The sequence below is a fragment of the Mchenga conophoros genome, linkage group LG1 (genome assembly GCF_057382185.1).
Source record: "Mchenga conophoros isolate Kocher_MC1m ecotype Shallow Benthic linkage group LG1, M_conophoros_male_GT1.1, whole genome shotgun sequence".
Taxonomy (NCBI): Eukaryota; Metazoa; Chordata; class Actinopteri; order Cichliformes; family Cichlidae; genus Mchenga; species Mchenga conophoros.
In genome coordinates, this window is record NC_140526.1 from 20,563,495 (window position 1) to 20,578,385 (window position 14,891).

The 14,891-nt window shown below is 37.3% G+C and overlaps 2 protein-coding genes across 3 annotated transcripts; one reads left to right on the plus strand and one right to left on the minus strand.

Moving 5' to 3' along the window:
• The first annotated feature begins 1,138 nt into the window (after positions 1 to 1,138).
• Positions 1,139 to 5,785, plus strand: cyb5b (cytochrome b5 type B). 2 transcript variants are annotated; one of them, XM_085269733.1, is made up of 5 exons: positions 1,139 to 1,616; positions 2,599 to 2,727; positions 3,995 to 4,021; positions 4,123 to 4,154; positions 4,289 to 5,785. In XM_085269733.1, exons 1-5 carry the CDS (start codon positions 1,419 to 1,421, stop codon positions 4,377 to 4,379), a joined length of 477 nt encoding a protein of 158 aa, XP_085125859.1. In that variant the 5' UTR covers positions 1,139 to 1,418; the 3' UTR covers positions 4,380 to 5,785. The 2 variants fall into 2 exon arrangements, with proteins under 2 accessions (XP_085125859.1, XP_085125854.1); XM_085269728.1 differs by having other exon boundaries at positions 1,140 to 1,616; positions 4,286 to 5,595.
• Positions 5,786 to 10,900: 5,115 nt separating this feature from the next.
• On the minus strand, positions 10,901 to 14,376 carry LOC146583299 (histamine H2 receptor). Its single transcript, XM_085280583.1, has 2 exons — positions 13,386 to 14,376; positions 10,901 to 12,340 (listed from the first exon to the last, which is right to left on the minus strand). Exons 1-2 carry the CDS (start codon positions 14,185 to 14,187, stop codon positions 12,045 to 12,047), a joined length of 1,098 nt encoding a protein of 365 aa, XP_085136709.1. The 5' UTR covers positions 14,188 to 14,376; the 3' UTR covers positions 10,901 to 12,044.
• Between the last annotated feature and the right edge of the window lie 515 nt (positions 14,377 to 14,891).

Sequence of the window (14,891 nt, forward strand, 5' to 3'; positions counted from 1 at the left end):
GGGTTTATTGCCAGATGTTGAGCAGATTTACAACGTTAGGAAATTGCTGCGGTACTCAATGCGAAACATACTATAAGACAAACACTTAAATAAAAAACAAAAAAGAAATAAAAATAAGAAAAGTGCTAAGCCCCCATTAAGTAAAGGTTACATAACATCCCTTTAGCTTCTTTGGCCTGCATTTGTTTTCTTTTTCTCTTTCTAACCCCCTTTTAAGCTTGTATCCGTATTAATCTAGAAGTTCCTTTTCATTTATTTTCTACATGAGCTGTATCTAAACATATCATCCCACAGTTCTAAAATGTAATTGCGAAAAAATATTTATTTACTTTTATTTACTTTACCCATATTTATATATTTATTATAATAATAATAAGAGTTACAGGCGAGGAAAGAGTGTAAATGTCAAGAAAAATGAAGTAGAAAAATAACTTTGGAAACGAAAATAGAAAAGAGTACCTTGATACAATAAAATAAACAGCAGAGTTTTGGTAAAAGCACAAAAATTCCCAAAAAGTAAACTATGGTGTTGACGAGCATTGTCCAATGACTATACAAATGATTATGATAAAGTTTGAACCTACAACAAACGTGTTTTTGATGCAAAGGCATAAGTGGAAATACTGAAACTTTGGGGTTAGTTTGGCTAAAGATTTTCTTCAGCTTAGTAAAAACCCATGTCTAAGATTTGACCTAAGACAAGTGTCCCAAAAAAGGGTTAACAAGCACACTGTGGGTGATCTATCAGTATGTGCTTCACAGGGTTTATCAACAGGCAGATAACATAGTGTCGCTGTGGGTTGTATCCGGGTTTTTAAAAAAACAGAAAAGAATTAGGAAAAATACTAAATATAAAAATTCCTATTCAGAGAGTACCAAGGAGTATAAACCTGCCAAGGAACTTTGGAAATGAAATAAAATCTTTTTGAAAAAAAATGTCTGCAGTATTTACCGGGACAAAGAAAGTGTTATCTAAGCGCAGATAAAATGGGTAAAACACATGTTATGTCACCTTTGAACAGTACTGTGCAAACGTCCCTTACATGCACAATGACAGCGCACACTTGACAACCTTGGCTTGCGCCATGGTCTCGTGATCATCAGTTGGGCGACCTGATTGGTCACTGCTGAGAAAGTGACAGTTTCTTTGGTTACTGCCCCGACGGTCAAACAACACACGGTGGCATTGGTTCGTTTCACATGTCTGCTGATACCGGTTTAGGGTATCTAATGCTTTCGTAACATATAATTGCTCAGCACTGAAATTGTGTTTCTTTTAACTTTTTTTTCCTGCGGTGTTATCAGGGGCTTTTCGAGCCTAATCAAACAGCACACATAGCTATAGCCATCTTTACGTCCATAGCTAAGGTTTAAGAGAAGCTAAGGTTAGCTAGTCGCTCAGTCGCACTGACGTTACAATGGGAGAGGAAAATAAAGAAAATCTCACTAACGCGAATAGTGAAGCTGGTAACTCCAGTGTTGAGCAAAATTGCGAAACAGTAGACGATGGCGTAAAATGTTACACGTTAGAAGACGTAAGAGTACATAATATGAGCAACGACACATGGCTTATCATCCACGATAAAGTATATGACATTTCAAGTTTCCTTGAAGAGGTAAGAAAGACTTTCTGTTGACTAGTAGCTCATGCTTTGTCATTAAAGTAGTCGTTATTAATTCTTCTTCGTGAACCCCTTGGTTTTGCCATTTGTCTGGGCTTCCTGGAAGTGCAGGATGAGCGTGATCCTTATCGTTACGTGTTGACGTGTAAGCTTTGCAAATTGTCTTCGGCTAATTTGCTGCTAACGACCCAATCCTAAACTCAAAACCGCCAGTATAAATAATCTACAATTACGACTGGCCTACTTTAAAGAACCTTCTTATTGTTTTATCATTTCTTCTGCAAGGGTGTCCAAATGTTGTAGGATAGATTAGCTAAGTTTGGTTAACAAGTAGTAGCTAGCCCTGTCCGATGATAGTTCTTCAGACGATTTGGGCTGAATGTTTATAGCTTTATAAACACAGCTGATAAAAATGTGATTTATAAATCAGTGGGCTGGTTGTGATAAAATCCTTTATCTGGCTAAAATGTGTAAAAACTCTGGAAGTTAAAAGTTGCATGTTGTGTAAAAAACAAACAAACAAACAAAAAAAAACCTTTTTGCTTAAGTAACAAAATTAGCTCCTAGAGTGGTACGTCTTTGAACAGTACTGTGCAAACGTCTATAGCCACCCCTCAATCTTTGTATTTTGATAGTAAAATGGGGAGTAGGTGCAGGTTTGTAAATTACGGAAAATAGAGTTTAAATAGTTGTATCAATCTTGAAAACTCACTCTAATATGTTCTTGTAATTTCTGTAAGTAATGTTGAGTTGAGGTCTGGGAATGCCAGCTAATGGCTGAGAATGTCCCGGGGTGCGTCTTTTCCAACCATGTATGCATTCCAACACTGGAAGACTATAATATTAGTGCATTTCACTGTTTTGTCTGTGATTTCAGCTGTAATACTGTCATTATTCATAACTTAAACAAGTATACTAAAACAGTTGTGCATGTCAGGTGCTTCAGAGTAACCAGGTCAACCACTTTTGATTTTAGCATCCAGGAGGTGAGGAGGTTTTACTGGAGCAGGCGGGTGCAGATGCCACAGAGAGCTTCGAGGATGTGGGTCACTCCTCGGATGCCAGGGAGATGCTCCAGCAGTATTACATTGGGGAGCTTCACGAGGTAAGGAGGAAAGACTGCCTGTCTGCCTGTAGTGTTTCTTTCACACGTCTAAACCAATCTTTAAATTACTGAAGTTAAATGTCTTTATTATTATGTCTTTGTTATTATTGTTGCCTAAACCCTTCCAAATCAAACAGAGTAACTAAATAATGTCACAAGATTGAGTCATTTGCACCTAAGTTGTTTGGAGTCACCTCCAGATGGTGTCGTGTATAAGATGACGTAAAAGTGGGTGGAAACTGATTTGTTACCAAGTCTATCACATGAGCAGTAGCTCTCTATTTAAGTTCCTATATCACATTCAGTCTAATGTTCACATTTTCTGTTTCCTGTGAGGCAGTAATTTGGTTTTGAGCAATTCGAGCATAAAGAAATACTGAAACTAGAGAGATCACAGCATAAATATAAAAAGCATCAGAAAAATACAATAAAAATATTATCCAATTAAACATGAGTAACAATATTTTATGTTATGCTTGTTGGAAATTTAGTGTAGCTTATCAGCCACTCTATTATACACCCAACAGTTTCACAATATTTATAATATACTTTAAAACATGGTTAAATTTACTAATTTACCATAATTATACCATTAGATGATAGATTTTCTGTTCATACTGTTGTTTATCCATTGTGCTTCCACTGAGTGCTAATGAATCTCCAGCAGTTTCAGTTAGACAAATCCAGTGCTTTCACATATAAAGTTTCTTTAGACTTCAAATGTGAAAGCTATTTGTAAAATCAATCTTTATGGGTCTTTTACAAAACAGTTTGTGTGAGCTGCTCATTTTAACGCCACAAGAAAATGGCTGTAGAAAAAAAAAGACTGGTCTGCCTTGCAAAAATAAAAATAGGAAGATGTCCAGTTCATGTGATTAATTGTTTAATTTGGACTGCTGCAAATTAATCCAGCTTATCTCCAGATGAACATTCCAGTGCAACAGGAAGTTGCAGAGTTTGAAGAAAGTTTCCTGCTGTCTTCCTGTTCAGATGACTTTTGCTTAGGTTCCCACATAATTAAAATCGCTGAGCTGGTTTCTTTGTCTTTTAATAGAAACTGGCAGCACACCACACAAACCGTATTCAAATTATCACTTTTAATTGGTGGATTCCACTTGCAACAAATCAATGAATGTTTGAGGGATAATTAGCCTTCTGGTTCTTTCACCAGTCCCACTTGATGGTTACATAAATTTCAGTATTTATTTATTTAATTCTACTCAGCATCACAAAACGATCATATGATTTCTTTTGTTTTCCTTCATAGGATGACAGAAAAAAGGACACTGCAAAGGTAAATTGGCTGTTCCATGCACCATGAAACGATACTGTATTTGGACTTTTCCACATTGTTCCACAACTTGTGTTTCTCCTTTTTTCAATTTTGTGCTGTAGAAAGCAGAAGTCGCAAAGTCTGAGGGGAGCAGGTTAGTCATTCTGATGAATGTGTCTCAGGCTCTCTTTGTACTGTTTCAGAGGGGCGAGTGCAATGACACCTTATATCTGTATAAATGAAAATGTTTTCAAATTAACGTTTGTGTAATTTTTTTTTTTTCAGCAGCTCCTGGGCCATTTGGTTGTTACCTGCTGTTGCTGTTGTTGTTATTGGTATCGTGTATCGCTACTTCATTTTTGAGCAGAGGTCCTCTTGAGTGGCGACGTCATGTTTTCATCCCTGTCTTTTCATCTCGGAGGCCTTGAAATGTTTGACCAAAACCTCCTCACCCTGGACATGCGCGGTAGTGTCAACGTCCTCAGCAGCAAGAAGAGTGGAGAGAGTAGTTTGATTAAGTGTTTTTGTCCTTGTCCGTCTACTTGGTGCACCAAATAGATAGTTGGGCAGAGACTTTATGAAATTGTCAGCCTTTGCTTTCTTCACTGTGCCAGTTGTCATAAATGTCACGTGTTGTCTTTACCCTAAACTTTCATATGCACGTTCTACAGTTTGAATCTTCATTACGCCAGCTATAGGTAGGCTGAAGGAGAGGTTATGCAGGGCGATGATGAAGCGAGCCTCCAGCCTGTTTCTTTTTTCTTCTTCTTTTTTTATTGGATAATAACTTGCATAACCTCCAGTGCATTTTCTTGGGTTTAATAAAGTCAGAATAGCCAGTTAGCTCTCAATAAAAGGGTTTATTTTATTCACTCCTTTATGCACAGTTCAGCTGTTAGGCAATGCTTGATTGCTTTTATCACTCGGTTGCAAACTCATAATCTTTCCACTTTTATGAATGCATTTTCAAGTCTGTGTTGGATCCTTTTTGAAAATCGCAGTTAATTATATTGCATCATTGATTTGTTTTTGGAGTTGTCCCTTTCTGCCAATGTTCTCTTTTCAGGAATTTATACACGTTCAAATGACCTAATCATTTAAATGTAGAGAGAAATACAATGCAACTTATTACCCAGGTATAATAGATGACAGGGAATGACAGAATACCCTTGAAAGAAAGTTCATTTCTATTTCAAGTTGTTAATGTTCCCTCTGCTATGCCGTTTGTTATTTAACCAGTGCTTTTTCACAGCTTTTGTTCATTGTAACGCATCTGAACTTTAAGTTTTGGGTGAATGGCACAAGCAGCTGATTCAGCAGAGTTTAAAATCTGGTCTGTGTTTCTTGTGTAGCAGCTTTGGCTATAATCAGTGGGTTTGGCATTTGACCTATAGATGGGTATCTTTCAGTCTACATTTAGTTGTCTTTCCCTGTTTAATGATTATTTGTGGCCTATATTTGTTATTGATTTGATTTATTAAACCTTTGTCTAGGTTGCTAATTTGGTCTTGTTAAATATGTTTTGGTAAGCTTTCAAATTCTTTATTTAAATTTATTTCATGGTAATTAAAAAGTTTTTTCCAAATAGAGACAAATTGATGTCAGCTGTCATTTCAAAGGTTCTGAATGAACTTGCTGCTATTTTTACATGCGAGTACAAAACTGCAGATGTCAAAAATAAGTTTGTTGATTATAAAAGATAAGATGAATACATATCATTGTTATACATTTTACCTGCCATTTCCTTTCTTTGAAACTATCAATAAAATGGGCCTTGACGTGCAATTCGCCAGTCACTACTTCCTGAAAATAATTAAATGTAAATCAGGGTTTATGTATATAGGTTTTCTGTTTCCTTTTTTTTTTTCTTTTAATTTGTGTGATTTGTGACTTTCCCTCCTGCCTGCCGTCTCTATATTCAACATCCTTTGTCCAGTGTATCCACCCGCTCTTCTTTGCACGTGCCCAAACCATCTCGACTATAACTGTCTCCCTACCACTCTGATGTACTCATCTTGTCCATCCTGGTCACTCCCAGTGAACATCTTGACATCTTCAGCTCAGCCTCCTGTCATTTTGTCAGTGCCACCATCTCCAAACTATGCATCGTAGCAGGTCACGCCTCTTTAGGTAGTCAAACTCGTCGACCTTCACTACCACTACTTCTTGCTTCACTGCATGTATTCTGTCTCGTTTCAACCGTCTTTCATTCCTCATCTCTCGAGTGCACACTGCCACCTTTCCAGGCTCTCTTCCACCTGCTCCCTACTCTTTGTAAAGATTAGTGTTGTTTATGAACATCAAAGGCCACAGAGACTCCTGCCTGACCTCAACTGTCAGTCTGCAAACAAGAAGGGGCTGAGAACAGTTCCCTGATGCACTCACACTCTCATCTTACTCCTACTGCAAAAATCACCATGGTTAAAGCACATATATATATAGAACTGACTTAACTAAATCTAAAATAAAAACTAAAACTAGTTGGGAAATAACATTTAAACTATATATATACATGCACACACACACATCCTTAGTTTTAGTTTTTGCTACTTTGGTAAATAAGAAATTTTATTTAACTGCCCTTATGTAACCTTGGATGTCTACAAGACGTAGTCAATTGCTTTCAAAAAGTTCTGTTTTTATTGTAGTACTTGCACTGATTTTCCTAAATTCTGCTAGAAAAATTTTCCCTCCATATAATATTTATTAATGAAGACTGAAATGAAGAATGAAACAAAACAAAAACGAAACATTTTCAAAAACTAGAGCAAACACACTCTGGAAAGTGGTTGAAACTAAGCTGAATTAAAAGCAAAAAGTCTAAACGAAATTTTAAAAAAGGCCAAATAGAGAAAAATGAAAGAAAGAACCCCAAAACAAGCTAAAACATGTTATCATCACAGTAAAGGCTCTAAAACGTCACAACTTTTAGGTTCTGATTTAATATACAAAATACTAGAAAATTAATTCCTTTGCTGATTGCTATTTCCTCGACATATGTTTCAGTGTCACATTAGGGCCACTGGTAAATCCTGCTCGATAATAAATTAGCTTTTGCTCTTGATACATTGGAGTGTGGTGAAAGAAAAGCCATTTCAGTCAATGGGCACTGTGTGGATGAGGCATGCTTTCTGATGAAGGGTTTGAAGCAATTTGATTCTTGGAAAGTTCCACTCTTCACATGGCCAAATGGGTTCTTTCAAGCCAAAAGCTGGACCTCAGTTATTGTTGAGTGCTAGGAGGATGCTCGGAACATGGAAACAGCCCAAAAACAAGAAGTCAGGCAACATGCAGTACAGACACATACTTCTGTTTCAACTGGCACCTTAAATGGTAGCCTCTGAAAAGGCCTTATCATTAAATAAGGCAGCTTTACTGAATGCAGCTTTGTATGCTATGTGTTTACCACAGTTATATTAGCAAATCGTTCCTCATACCTCCGACTAGTGCTGTTTAAATAATGATAATTGGTAAACATTTACAATTATAACTGCTATTAAACAACAGCAGCAGCTCTTTCATAGGTTCAAATTAAGACCAAACATCACAACTACCTTGGAAAGATGCCATTAAAACCCTTATAATCTAACACTGTAGCCCAGTGTGATAAGCAACAGATTTATAACATGAAGTCATTTAATTTTTTTATATAGAGGTGAGAGAAAATGTTATAGTATCTCTTAGAAATGTAATCATGGCCCCATTGTGATTTAATTTAAAATTCCAGGCGAGTACTTTTATTTGATTTTCTCATAGGCAGTTTATAGTCTAACTACTATATATAGTGTAGCTACTTTTTGCCGGAAGCGTGAAAGGTGGAAAAGAGCAGGAAGGGTGATTGAAATGAAAGATGTTTTTTCTCTGTCTACAATCTCCACAAGAGCCATCACAGTTTAGAGTACACGCCACATGAAGCATAAATCCGTGCCTGTTGATTTATCCTTTTAAATCAGGTTTTCATTAAAGAATCACATTCCTTAAGTAAATAAATGTATGGCTTGTTTCAAGAAACCAAAATGCTGTTGTAGTTTATTTAAAAAGGACTCCAATGCTACGTGAATAGTGCATGTAACACTGGTATTGGGCTTCATGAAACTTAAAATTAGTAGGACAGAAACGTTAAATCCTGAAACAGAAAAGAAATCCAACGGTATAAAATTATACCAATTGCTTTTGTGCAACATTATAGACATATTGATCCCTCTCTATATAAATATAGATACATTTTTTTGCCATGTTATACTTAGTAGAAACACAAGATGGCAGTACCATGTCAAGATGATAATATGCCAAGTCTTGGATTAAGCATTTGCCAGAAACAGTGAAACTATACACCATTCAGCTCCAACTTTACAACCAGTTACATTAAAAATGAAGACCAGCGATTATTCTGTGCCTGTGAAATGTTCTGCCAGGAAATATGTGGACATTTCTTTGACATGTATCACACACCTAAAAATGATGTGTGTGGTACTGGTCCAGACCAGCAAACCCATCATGCCAACCATACTCTCTTACAGCAGCAGCCTCCATCCAGATGTGGTGCCCATTGCACCTGTCCCAAGGGGGATCCAAGGTGTTAACCTAGCTTCTAAACCTCACCATCTTCCATTTGAGCATACATGGGATGCAGTGGAGCAAACCCAGTCCATGTCGGCATCCTCCAGCAACTTATAATACCCGATAGATCAGCTGTCAATGTCTCAATACCAGATGAGGGTATCCCCAGAGGTCACAAGTCTATTTCTCCGCTACTCAGAGCCATTTTGACAGCACACTAGAGACCCACAATATTAAACATGCAGTTTAATATTGTGGGTACAGCATTACAAAGTATATATTAAAATCATTAATCTCTCTAGTTCTCTCATTTTCATAAACACAGTTCTGTAGCATACATCTCCAAATGTTTATGGGCAAAGAAACACAATAACAGGGTGTGATAGAGGGTGTTTGAACATGTAATACCCTTAAAGCCTTTAAAATGTTAATAGTTTAAAGTAAAATGTAAAAATATTCTGCTTACAAAACTGCAGTGAGGCTAATGCAGATGAACAACAGATTAAAATATTTTTATAATAGGGAGCTTTTGACAGTATTGTCTCAAGCACTGTACTTCCAAAGCCATAGAAGCAATGCATTGGACTTTATTGGGATCCGTGTTCTGTCTAGCTAGATATTAGATATTTTATCACCTTTTCAGCAAAGACCAGTGAAGCCACTTCTTGTTGTGGCAGGAATTATGACCAGAGAGAATGATAAGCTCTTATAAGACGACATATGGTGTCTGTATGAATATACTGCGTGTGAATCCCTAAGACAATCACCATTCCCCAAACCAAATCACCTGTCATTTCTGGCAGCAGTAAGGCTTAAGAAGAACTGAGGCTTCTAATGCACAACACTTCAGTGTCTTAAGAGACCAGCTTGGCAAACACCTCAGATGCTACGAAAATCACTTCTGGGTAATGCGGGAATACACCTGATCTCTGACAGGGTTTGAGTTAGCTGAAAGGGTCACATATTCATAGAAAACGTTTTTAGTGTGACTTAACAAAGAAGGACATTAAAATCCTGTTCTTGTGCACAGAGAGATGAGTGACAAAAACATGCAGAGAACCAATGTCAGAAAGAATTTAAAAATTTTAAAACTTGTCTAGGTTCATCAAAAACATTCAACTCTAGCTGAAGAAGAACTTCATTCTTTTGTAAAGGACACCTGCTGATGAAATCACTAAATTCACCCAGGCCTGAGTTTATGTATTATGCAGCAATATGAGATGGTAGTGAGACTCCATCATGTATGTTTTAGATTTAGTGGTGCTGTAAAAAAAGACACCGAGCAGGATTCGGTGAAGTTGAAGACGTTAAGATCTTCCTTAGGAGAGACCAAAATCGACAACATTAAAAATGTGTATATCAGAAGGACAGCTCAGGTGGAGCCGTATGGACACAAAGTCTTAGATGCTGAGATGGTTTCACATGACATGAGATTCATCAGGTCATGTTGGGTTTTTTTCTAACATCATTCTTTGCAAAACTACTTATGGGACCACTTGCAGCTGCCTCACAGTTTGCTCCCTTCATTATGCATGTATCGAGCTGTTGTTTCATTTTTGTGCCCTTTGTCATGAGCAATACTGGGCATAATATCAGTCGAACTTGTATCCATCTATTATGCATAAGCCAAAGGATCATTTTCTGCTTATTTTATTTATTTATTTTTTTTAAAAGCTCCGGATCTACAGCTCAACCTGTTATCTAACATGACACTGGTAGGTAGCAATTAACATAATCCATCTCATATTATTCAAAAATTTGCCCAGAAGTATAAAACAGTGAAAATATTACCAAAATAGAATGGCGTATCATTTTTTTGTGCATAGACTAACTTGCCGAGTTCTTCTCTGGGTGAAAAGAACGTTTATCTAATGACCACAAACAAGAATTTTCATTTTGAGCTTGTTAATCATCCAGGTTTGCCATACTGCTTCAATATTACCACTTCAAACAAAGAATTCCCACTGAAATAATAGACTAGGCTATACTTAATCATCATTAATTTGGAGCCTATCCCGGCTGTCACAGGGCAGAGAGAGTGAGACAGCTAGCGAGTGCAAAATGCTACTCTACTTCAATGAGTTGAAACAAAAACATTAACAGGTAAAACATTGACAGCATATAGTACAGTTTAGCATTTATTATATACCACAGCATAGAGAAGCAGAGAGATGTTAACTGGAAGCTAACAATGCTGATGTAGAGCATCAGACCACGCATAGCTAGAAAAAAATATATGCTAAAGGATCAGCAAACATTTTTCACTATAACTTTATTTCAGTTCTGCAATGATACATCTGTAAATATCAAACTCAAACTGAAGACTTGAAAAGAAACAACTCACAGGCATCATGCTTTATTTCATAAATTATCCATATATCAATACATAAATTCTTTTATAATCAGGAATTTTTCAATCACAAACAATATACATACAAAAGGTTAATATTACGTTATTCAGATTTTCTTTTCTTTTTTAACTTCAATTTTGTGACACTTTTGATCCTCCATTTGCCCTTGCACAAACTTCAATGATGTAACTCAAGCAGAAAACCTAAAGGCTAAAATTAACTGCATAAAACGTTACGGAATTTCTGAATTCTAATCTCGATTCATTGTAAATGTACATAAACCGATAACATGACAAAAACTTTAGTGCAGATAGTGTGAGGAAGATCTTAGACTTAATATCTCAAAGTAAACAACCATAGCCTCAGATCTTATCCAAGTTATCTCTTTCCAGCACAAATGTGGTGACCTTTCTACAGTATAGATGCTTAATTACTTTCCTCCTTGCACCCACTGAAAAGCTGTGACTTAAAGGTTAGCTTCTCCAAGCTGTTATATGCCAAGGTATTTGATGCACAGTTTAAATTGAAGAAGAGGTAGATGGTTTCAGTCCTTCAGTGTGCTTATTATCAGATACTGATGTTCAGAAATGTTTCATATAGAGAGAATTTAAAACGAACTAATTCGCTAATCGTGACCTGTGCAACAGGTTTAAACAGGCTGACACTGAAAGACTGATTATATCACTGTATGTAATGTCAATTTTTGGGAGCACAGAGAACTTTGTTGGTTGGTTATAAAACAAATAAAAGGTGGTTTTAAAGACACTGTCTCTAATTGTAAATTAAATCTCTGCAGCAGTGTGAATAAGTAAAAGAAAAAATCCAAAGCCGTTCTAAATTCATGCTCCAGTCAACTGAACACTGATTCTGAAGTTTGATAAAAAATAAAAAATATATTACAATCAAGATATCGCAAATTTGGATTTAATCTGCAGAGAGGAAATTTTAAATGTTTGCTATCATAACCAAATCATTCGTACTGCGACCCTTTTAAAGCTTAGTTCTCACCCTCATTACCTTGTATGGAACTATGTCAGAACATGGCTTCAGTTGTCTAGCTCAGTCAGACAATGCAACACAGTACAGAGGTTGCTGGCCATGTTTGTGTCCATGCCGGTGGTGCTCTTTAGGTCTTAAGCCACAGACAGCAAGGTGCAGGTAGATGACACACTGGAGGAACGCCCATGGACACTGTTGTTGTTATCCAGAATTCCTGATGCAAACTGCATCTTTGATGTGGTGCAACACCCAAAAGTTCTGGCCAATTCAGGGCAGAGGGCCAGAGCTAGTTTCTGAAGGACTAGACAGAATTTCTTGCGAAAGTTTCGGTTTATCCAGAAATAGAAGATGCAGTTGAGGAAACCATTGGAAGTTGGTAGCCAGACCACTACAAACTCAATCCACTCTGGTATACTGCTACCTGTGACTGCTGTAAGGCAGAAAACAATGAGTGTTAAGGCAAGTATCAACAAAGTGAAAACAACGTACCTAGCAAAAGACAGCGGCTACTTTGACCTGCTCCCTTTTTACAGAGCAAGTAGCTCTGTATGTTTTCTTTGTCTAATTTTCACACCAGAGGCCCTTCATGGGGTGACACAAATTCCTAAAAGTGTTAGTATAATTAGTGTTAGTATAACTGCAAAAGGAACCTCCTGAGACGGAGCTGGGGATATTTCACTTGGCATTATGAGAGAAACTAAAAAAAGTCTGCTTTGGAGGTGCTTGCCTTACCCCTGAAAGCAATGATATAACCCATCAAACTAACATTTGTAGTCTTGACCTGAAAATACAAAATTCACTGATCAGGTGGAAACTGCAGTGAAACCAGCATTTAGACAGCAGCACACTTTAAAGATTAAGCTAAACCGTCGGCTTCGTTTCACAGGATATTCATCCAATATCAGATCATTTACAGCACTCTGTGGAAAAGGTCTTCACTACTAAAAATATTCAGCTGTGACTTTTCAGTTGTGACTACTCCAAGACAGCACATGGCTGGGGTAAATGAGAAAAGTCAAAAAAGGTCTGAGTCATATAACTGGCCCCAAATCAGCTTTTTATTTACAATAATAATAATAACAAAAATATTTTTTTAAAGGGAAATGGACCTATCAATAGCCATCTAATACAATTTTTAATAAACACATTCAAATACTTACTTTTGAATTCTCTTACGGCCTTTGAAACCACAAATAAGAAATACACCAAGACAAACAAGTACATGTGAAGTTTACCTCTTCCAGTTAAGCTTATATAATCAAAGACTATCTAAACCTAAAAAAGCAAAGCTTGCTACAAAATAAGCCAGTTATATGAGTAGTTCTCAGATATTTTGTCCCAGTAAATGCCACAATTATAGACATAAACAGACTATATTACATGGGATATATTCATATATGAAATGAGGATGGTAGAAGAAAATCATCCACCATCCTCACACACTCACTTTACGTATCTAGTGAGGTTTTGCTTACCATTGTAGATCATTGCTGCCATGCAGGGAGTCCAGCAGATGTAGTAGGCTCCCATCACAGGCACAAGCACTCTGGAAGGCACATTGAGCCTACTGCGCCGCGCGCTGTCATATTTGCGCAGTTTTAACCTCTGTCTCTTGGCTGCACACCAGACTTTTAGGTTTGCAAATGTCATGATGATAGAGCAAGGGAAAAATATTACACATGTCAAGCTTAGGGAGTATCCAATATTTGTAGAGTAAGATGGGTTGCAGACCAGTGATGCGGTGGAAAAATGAACTTGGATGATGCCATCTGGTAATGATATCGGCGAGAGTAAAATGGGAGGAAAGCACCAGGCGAAGGCAATCAGAAACAGCGTCCTTTTCCTTGTCAGCAGAGATGAGTACTGAAGCGGGTAAAACACCGCAATGTACCTCTCCAGGCTTATCATGGCCAGTGTGTACATGCAGGTGGAGTAGACGGTGGCATTGCAAAAGGCCACAAGGTGACAAAAACCATCTGGACCTTCAGTGTAATCCTTTAGCAGACTCACCCAAAGGTTCAAGGGCATGACCAGCAGTCCGAACGCAGAGTCTGCTGCAGTGAGCGAGAGGAGAAAGTACCGAGAGTTTCTCGACCAGCCGGACACTGAGGAAGTAATAGCCAGGAGAACTGCAATGTTTCCCAACGTGACCACGACGCCCAAAACGATTATTATGCTTATTTTGACGGAGCGGTGGGAGAGCTCCTGCTGTCTCTGAGAGTCAAACTCTGACATGTTGAAGTCGTCCGAAGTCGAGAGGTTAAGGGCTGTATACATTGTTCTACACGGTGATACAAGTGGAAACAAATCATAAGTAAACCACAGACACACAAAAGAAAAGAAAGAAAGTTGACGAAATTTTCTAAAGAAATCAAAAATATGAGCAAAATATGTGGCCGTTCGCTGCTAGGCTAACACTACAATCAGCAGCACACCTGAGGCAATTAGCGCTGGGTGGTAAATGCATTTACTGCAGCCATGCTTCAGCTCAGAAGCAGGCTAGTCACGGTTAACTTTTCAGTATTTTATGAACTAAGTGGATGTTTTTATTATTATTATCATCTAATTTTTTATATTAATCATGGGTGGTTTAGCTGAAATGATTGTTTCTTCAACATGATCAGGTATTGCCCACATCATTGCTATACCCTGTAACTTAAAGGGATCTAAAAATGGAATTCTTACTAGTGTTAGTATAAATCTAAATATTCAGGACCATAAAGGGAAAGATTCCTTTATCAGCCCAAAACCATCTAACCTTTCCATTTCTATTATATTCTATTTTAGTGAGCTAATTTTCCTAACATCTATTAATATGTGTGCGCATATTGAGTGTTATGTGCAGAGATATTTCTCCTACACATTAGGGCAAACTACCAGGAAACCACTTAGCACAGCAGGTCAAAAAACATATTTCCTGTTCTATGTCCTAATCCTCTAATCTAATCTAATCTAATCTAATCTAATCTAATATAATATAA

Excerpts from the sequence above, each read along its gene's own strand:
- LOC146583299 (XM_085280583.1), bottom strand. The coding sequence starts at position 14,187 with ATGTATACAGCCCTTAACCTCTCGACTTCGGACGACTTCAACATGTCA. Across the intron at positions 12,341-13,385 it reads GGCAGCAATGATCTACAATG|CAGTCACAGGTAGCAGTATA; the intron begins GTAAGCAAAACC and ends TCTGCCTTACAG.
- cyb5b (XM_085269728.1), top strand. The coding sequence starts at position 1,419 with ATGGGAGAGGAAAATAAAGAAAATCTCACTAACGCGAATAGTGAAGCT. Across the intron at positions 1,617-2,598 it reads TTTCAAGTTTCCTTGAAGAG|CATCCAGGAGGTGAGGAGGT; the intron begins GTAAGAAAGACT and ends TTTTGATTTTAG. Across the intron at positions 2,728-3,994 it reads ACATTGGGGAGCTTCACGAG|GATGACAGAAAAAAGGACAC; the intron begins GTAAGGAGGAAA and ends TTTCCTTCATAG.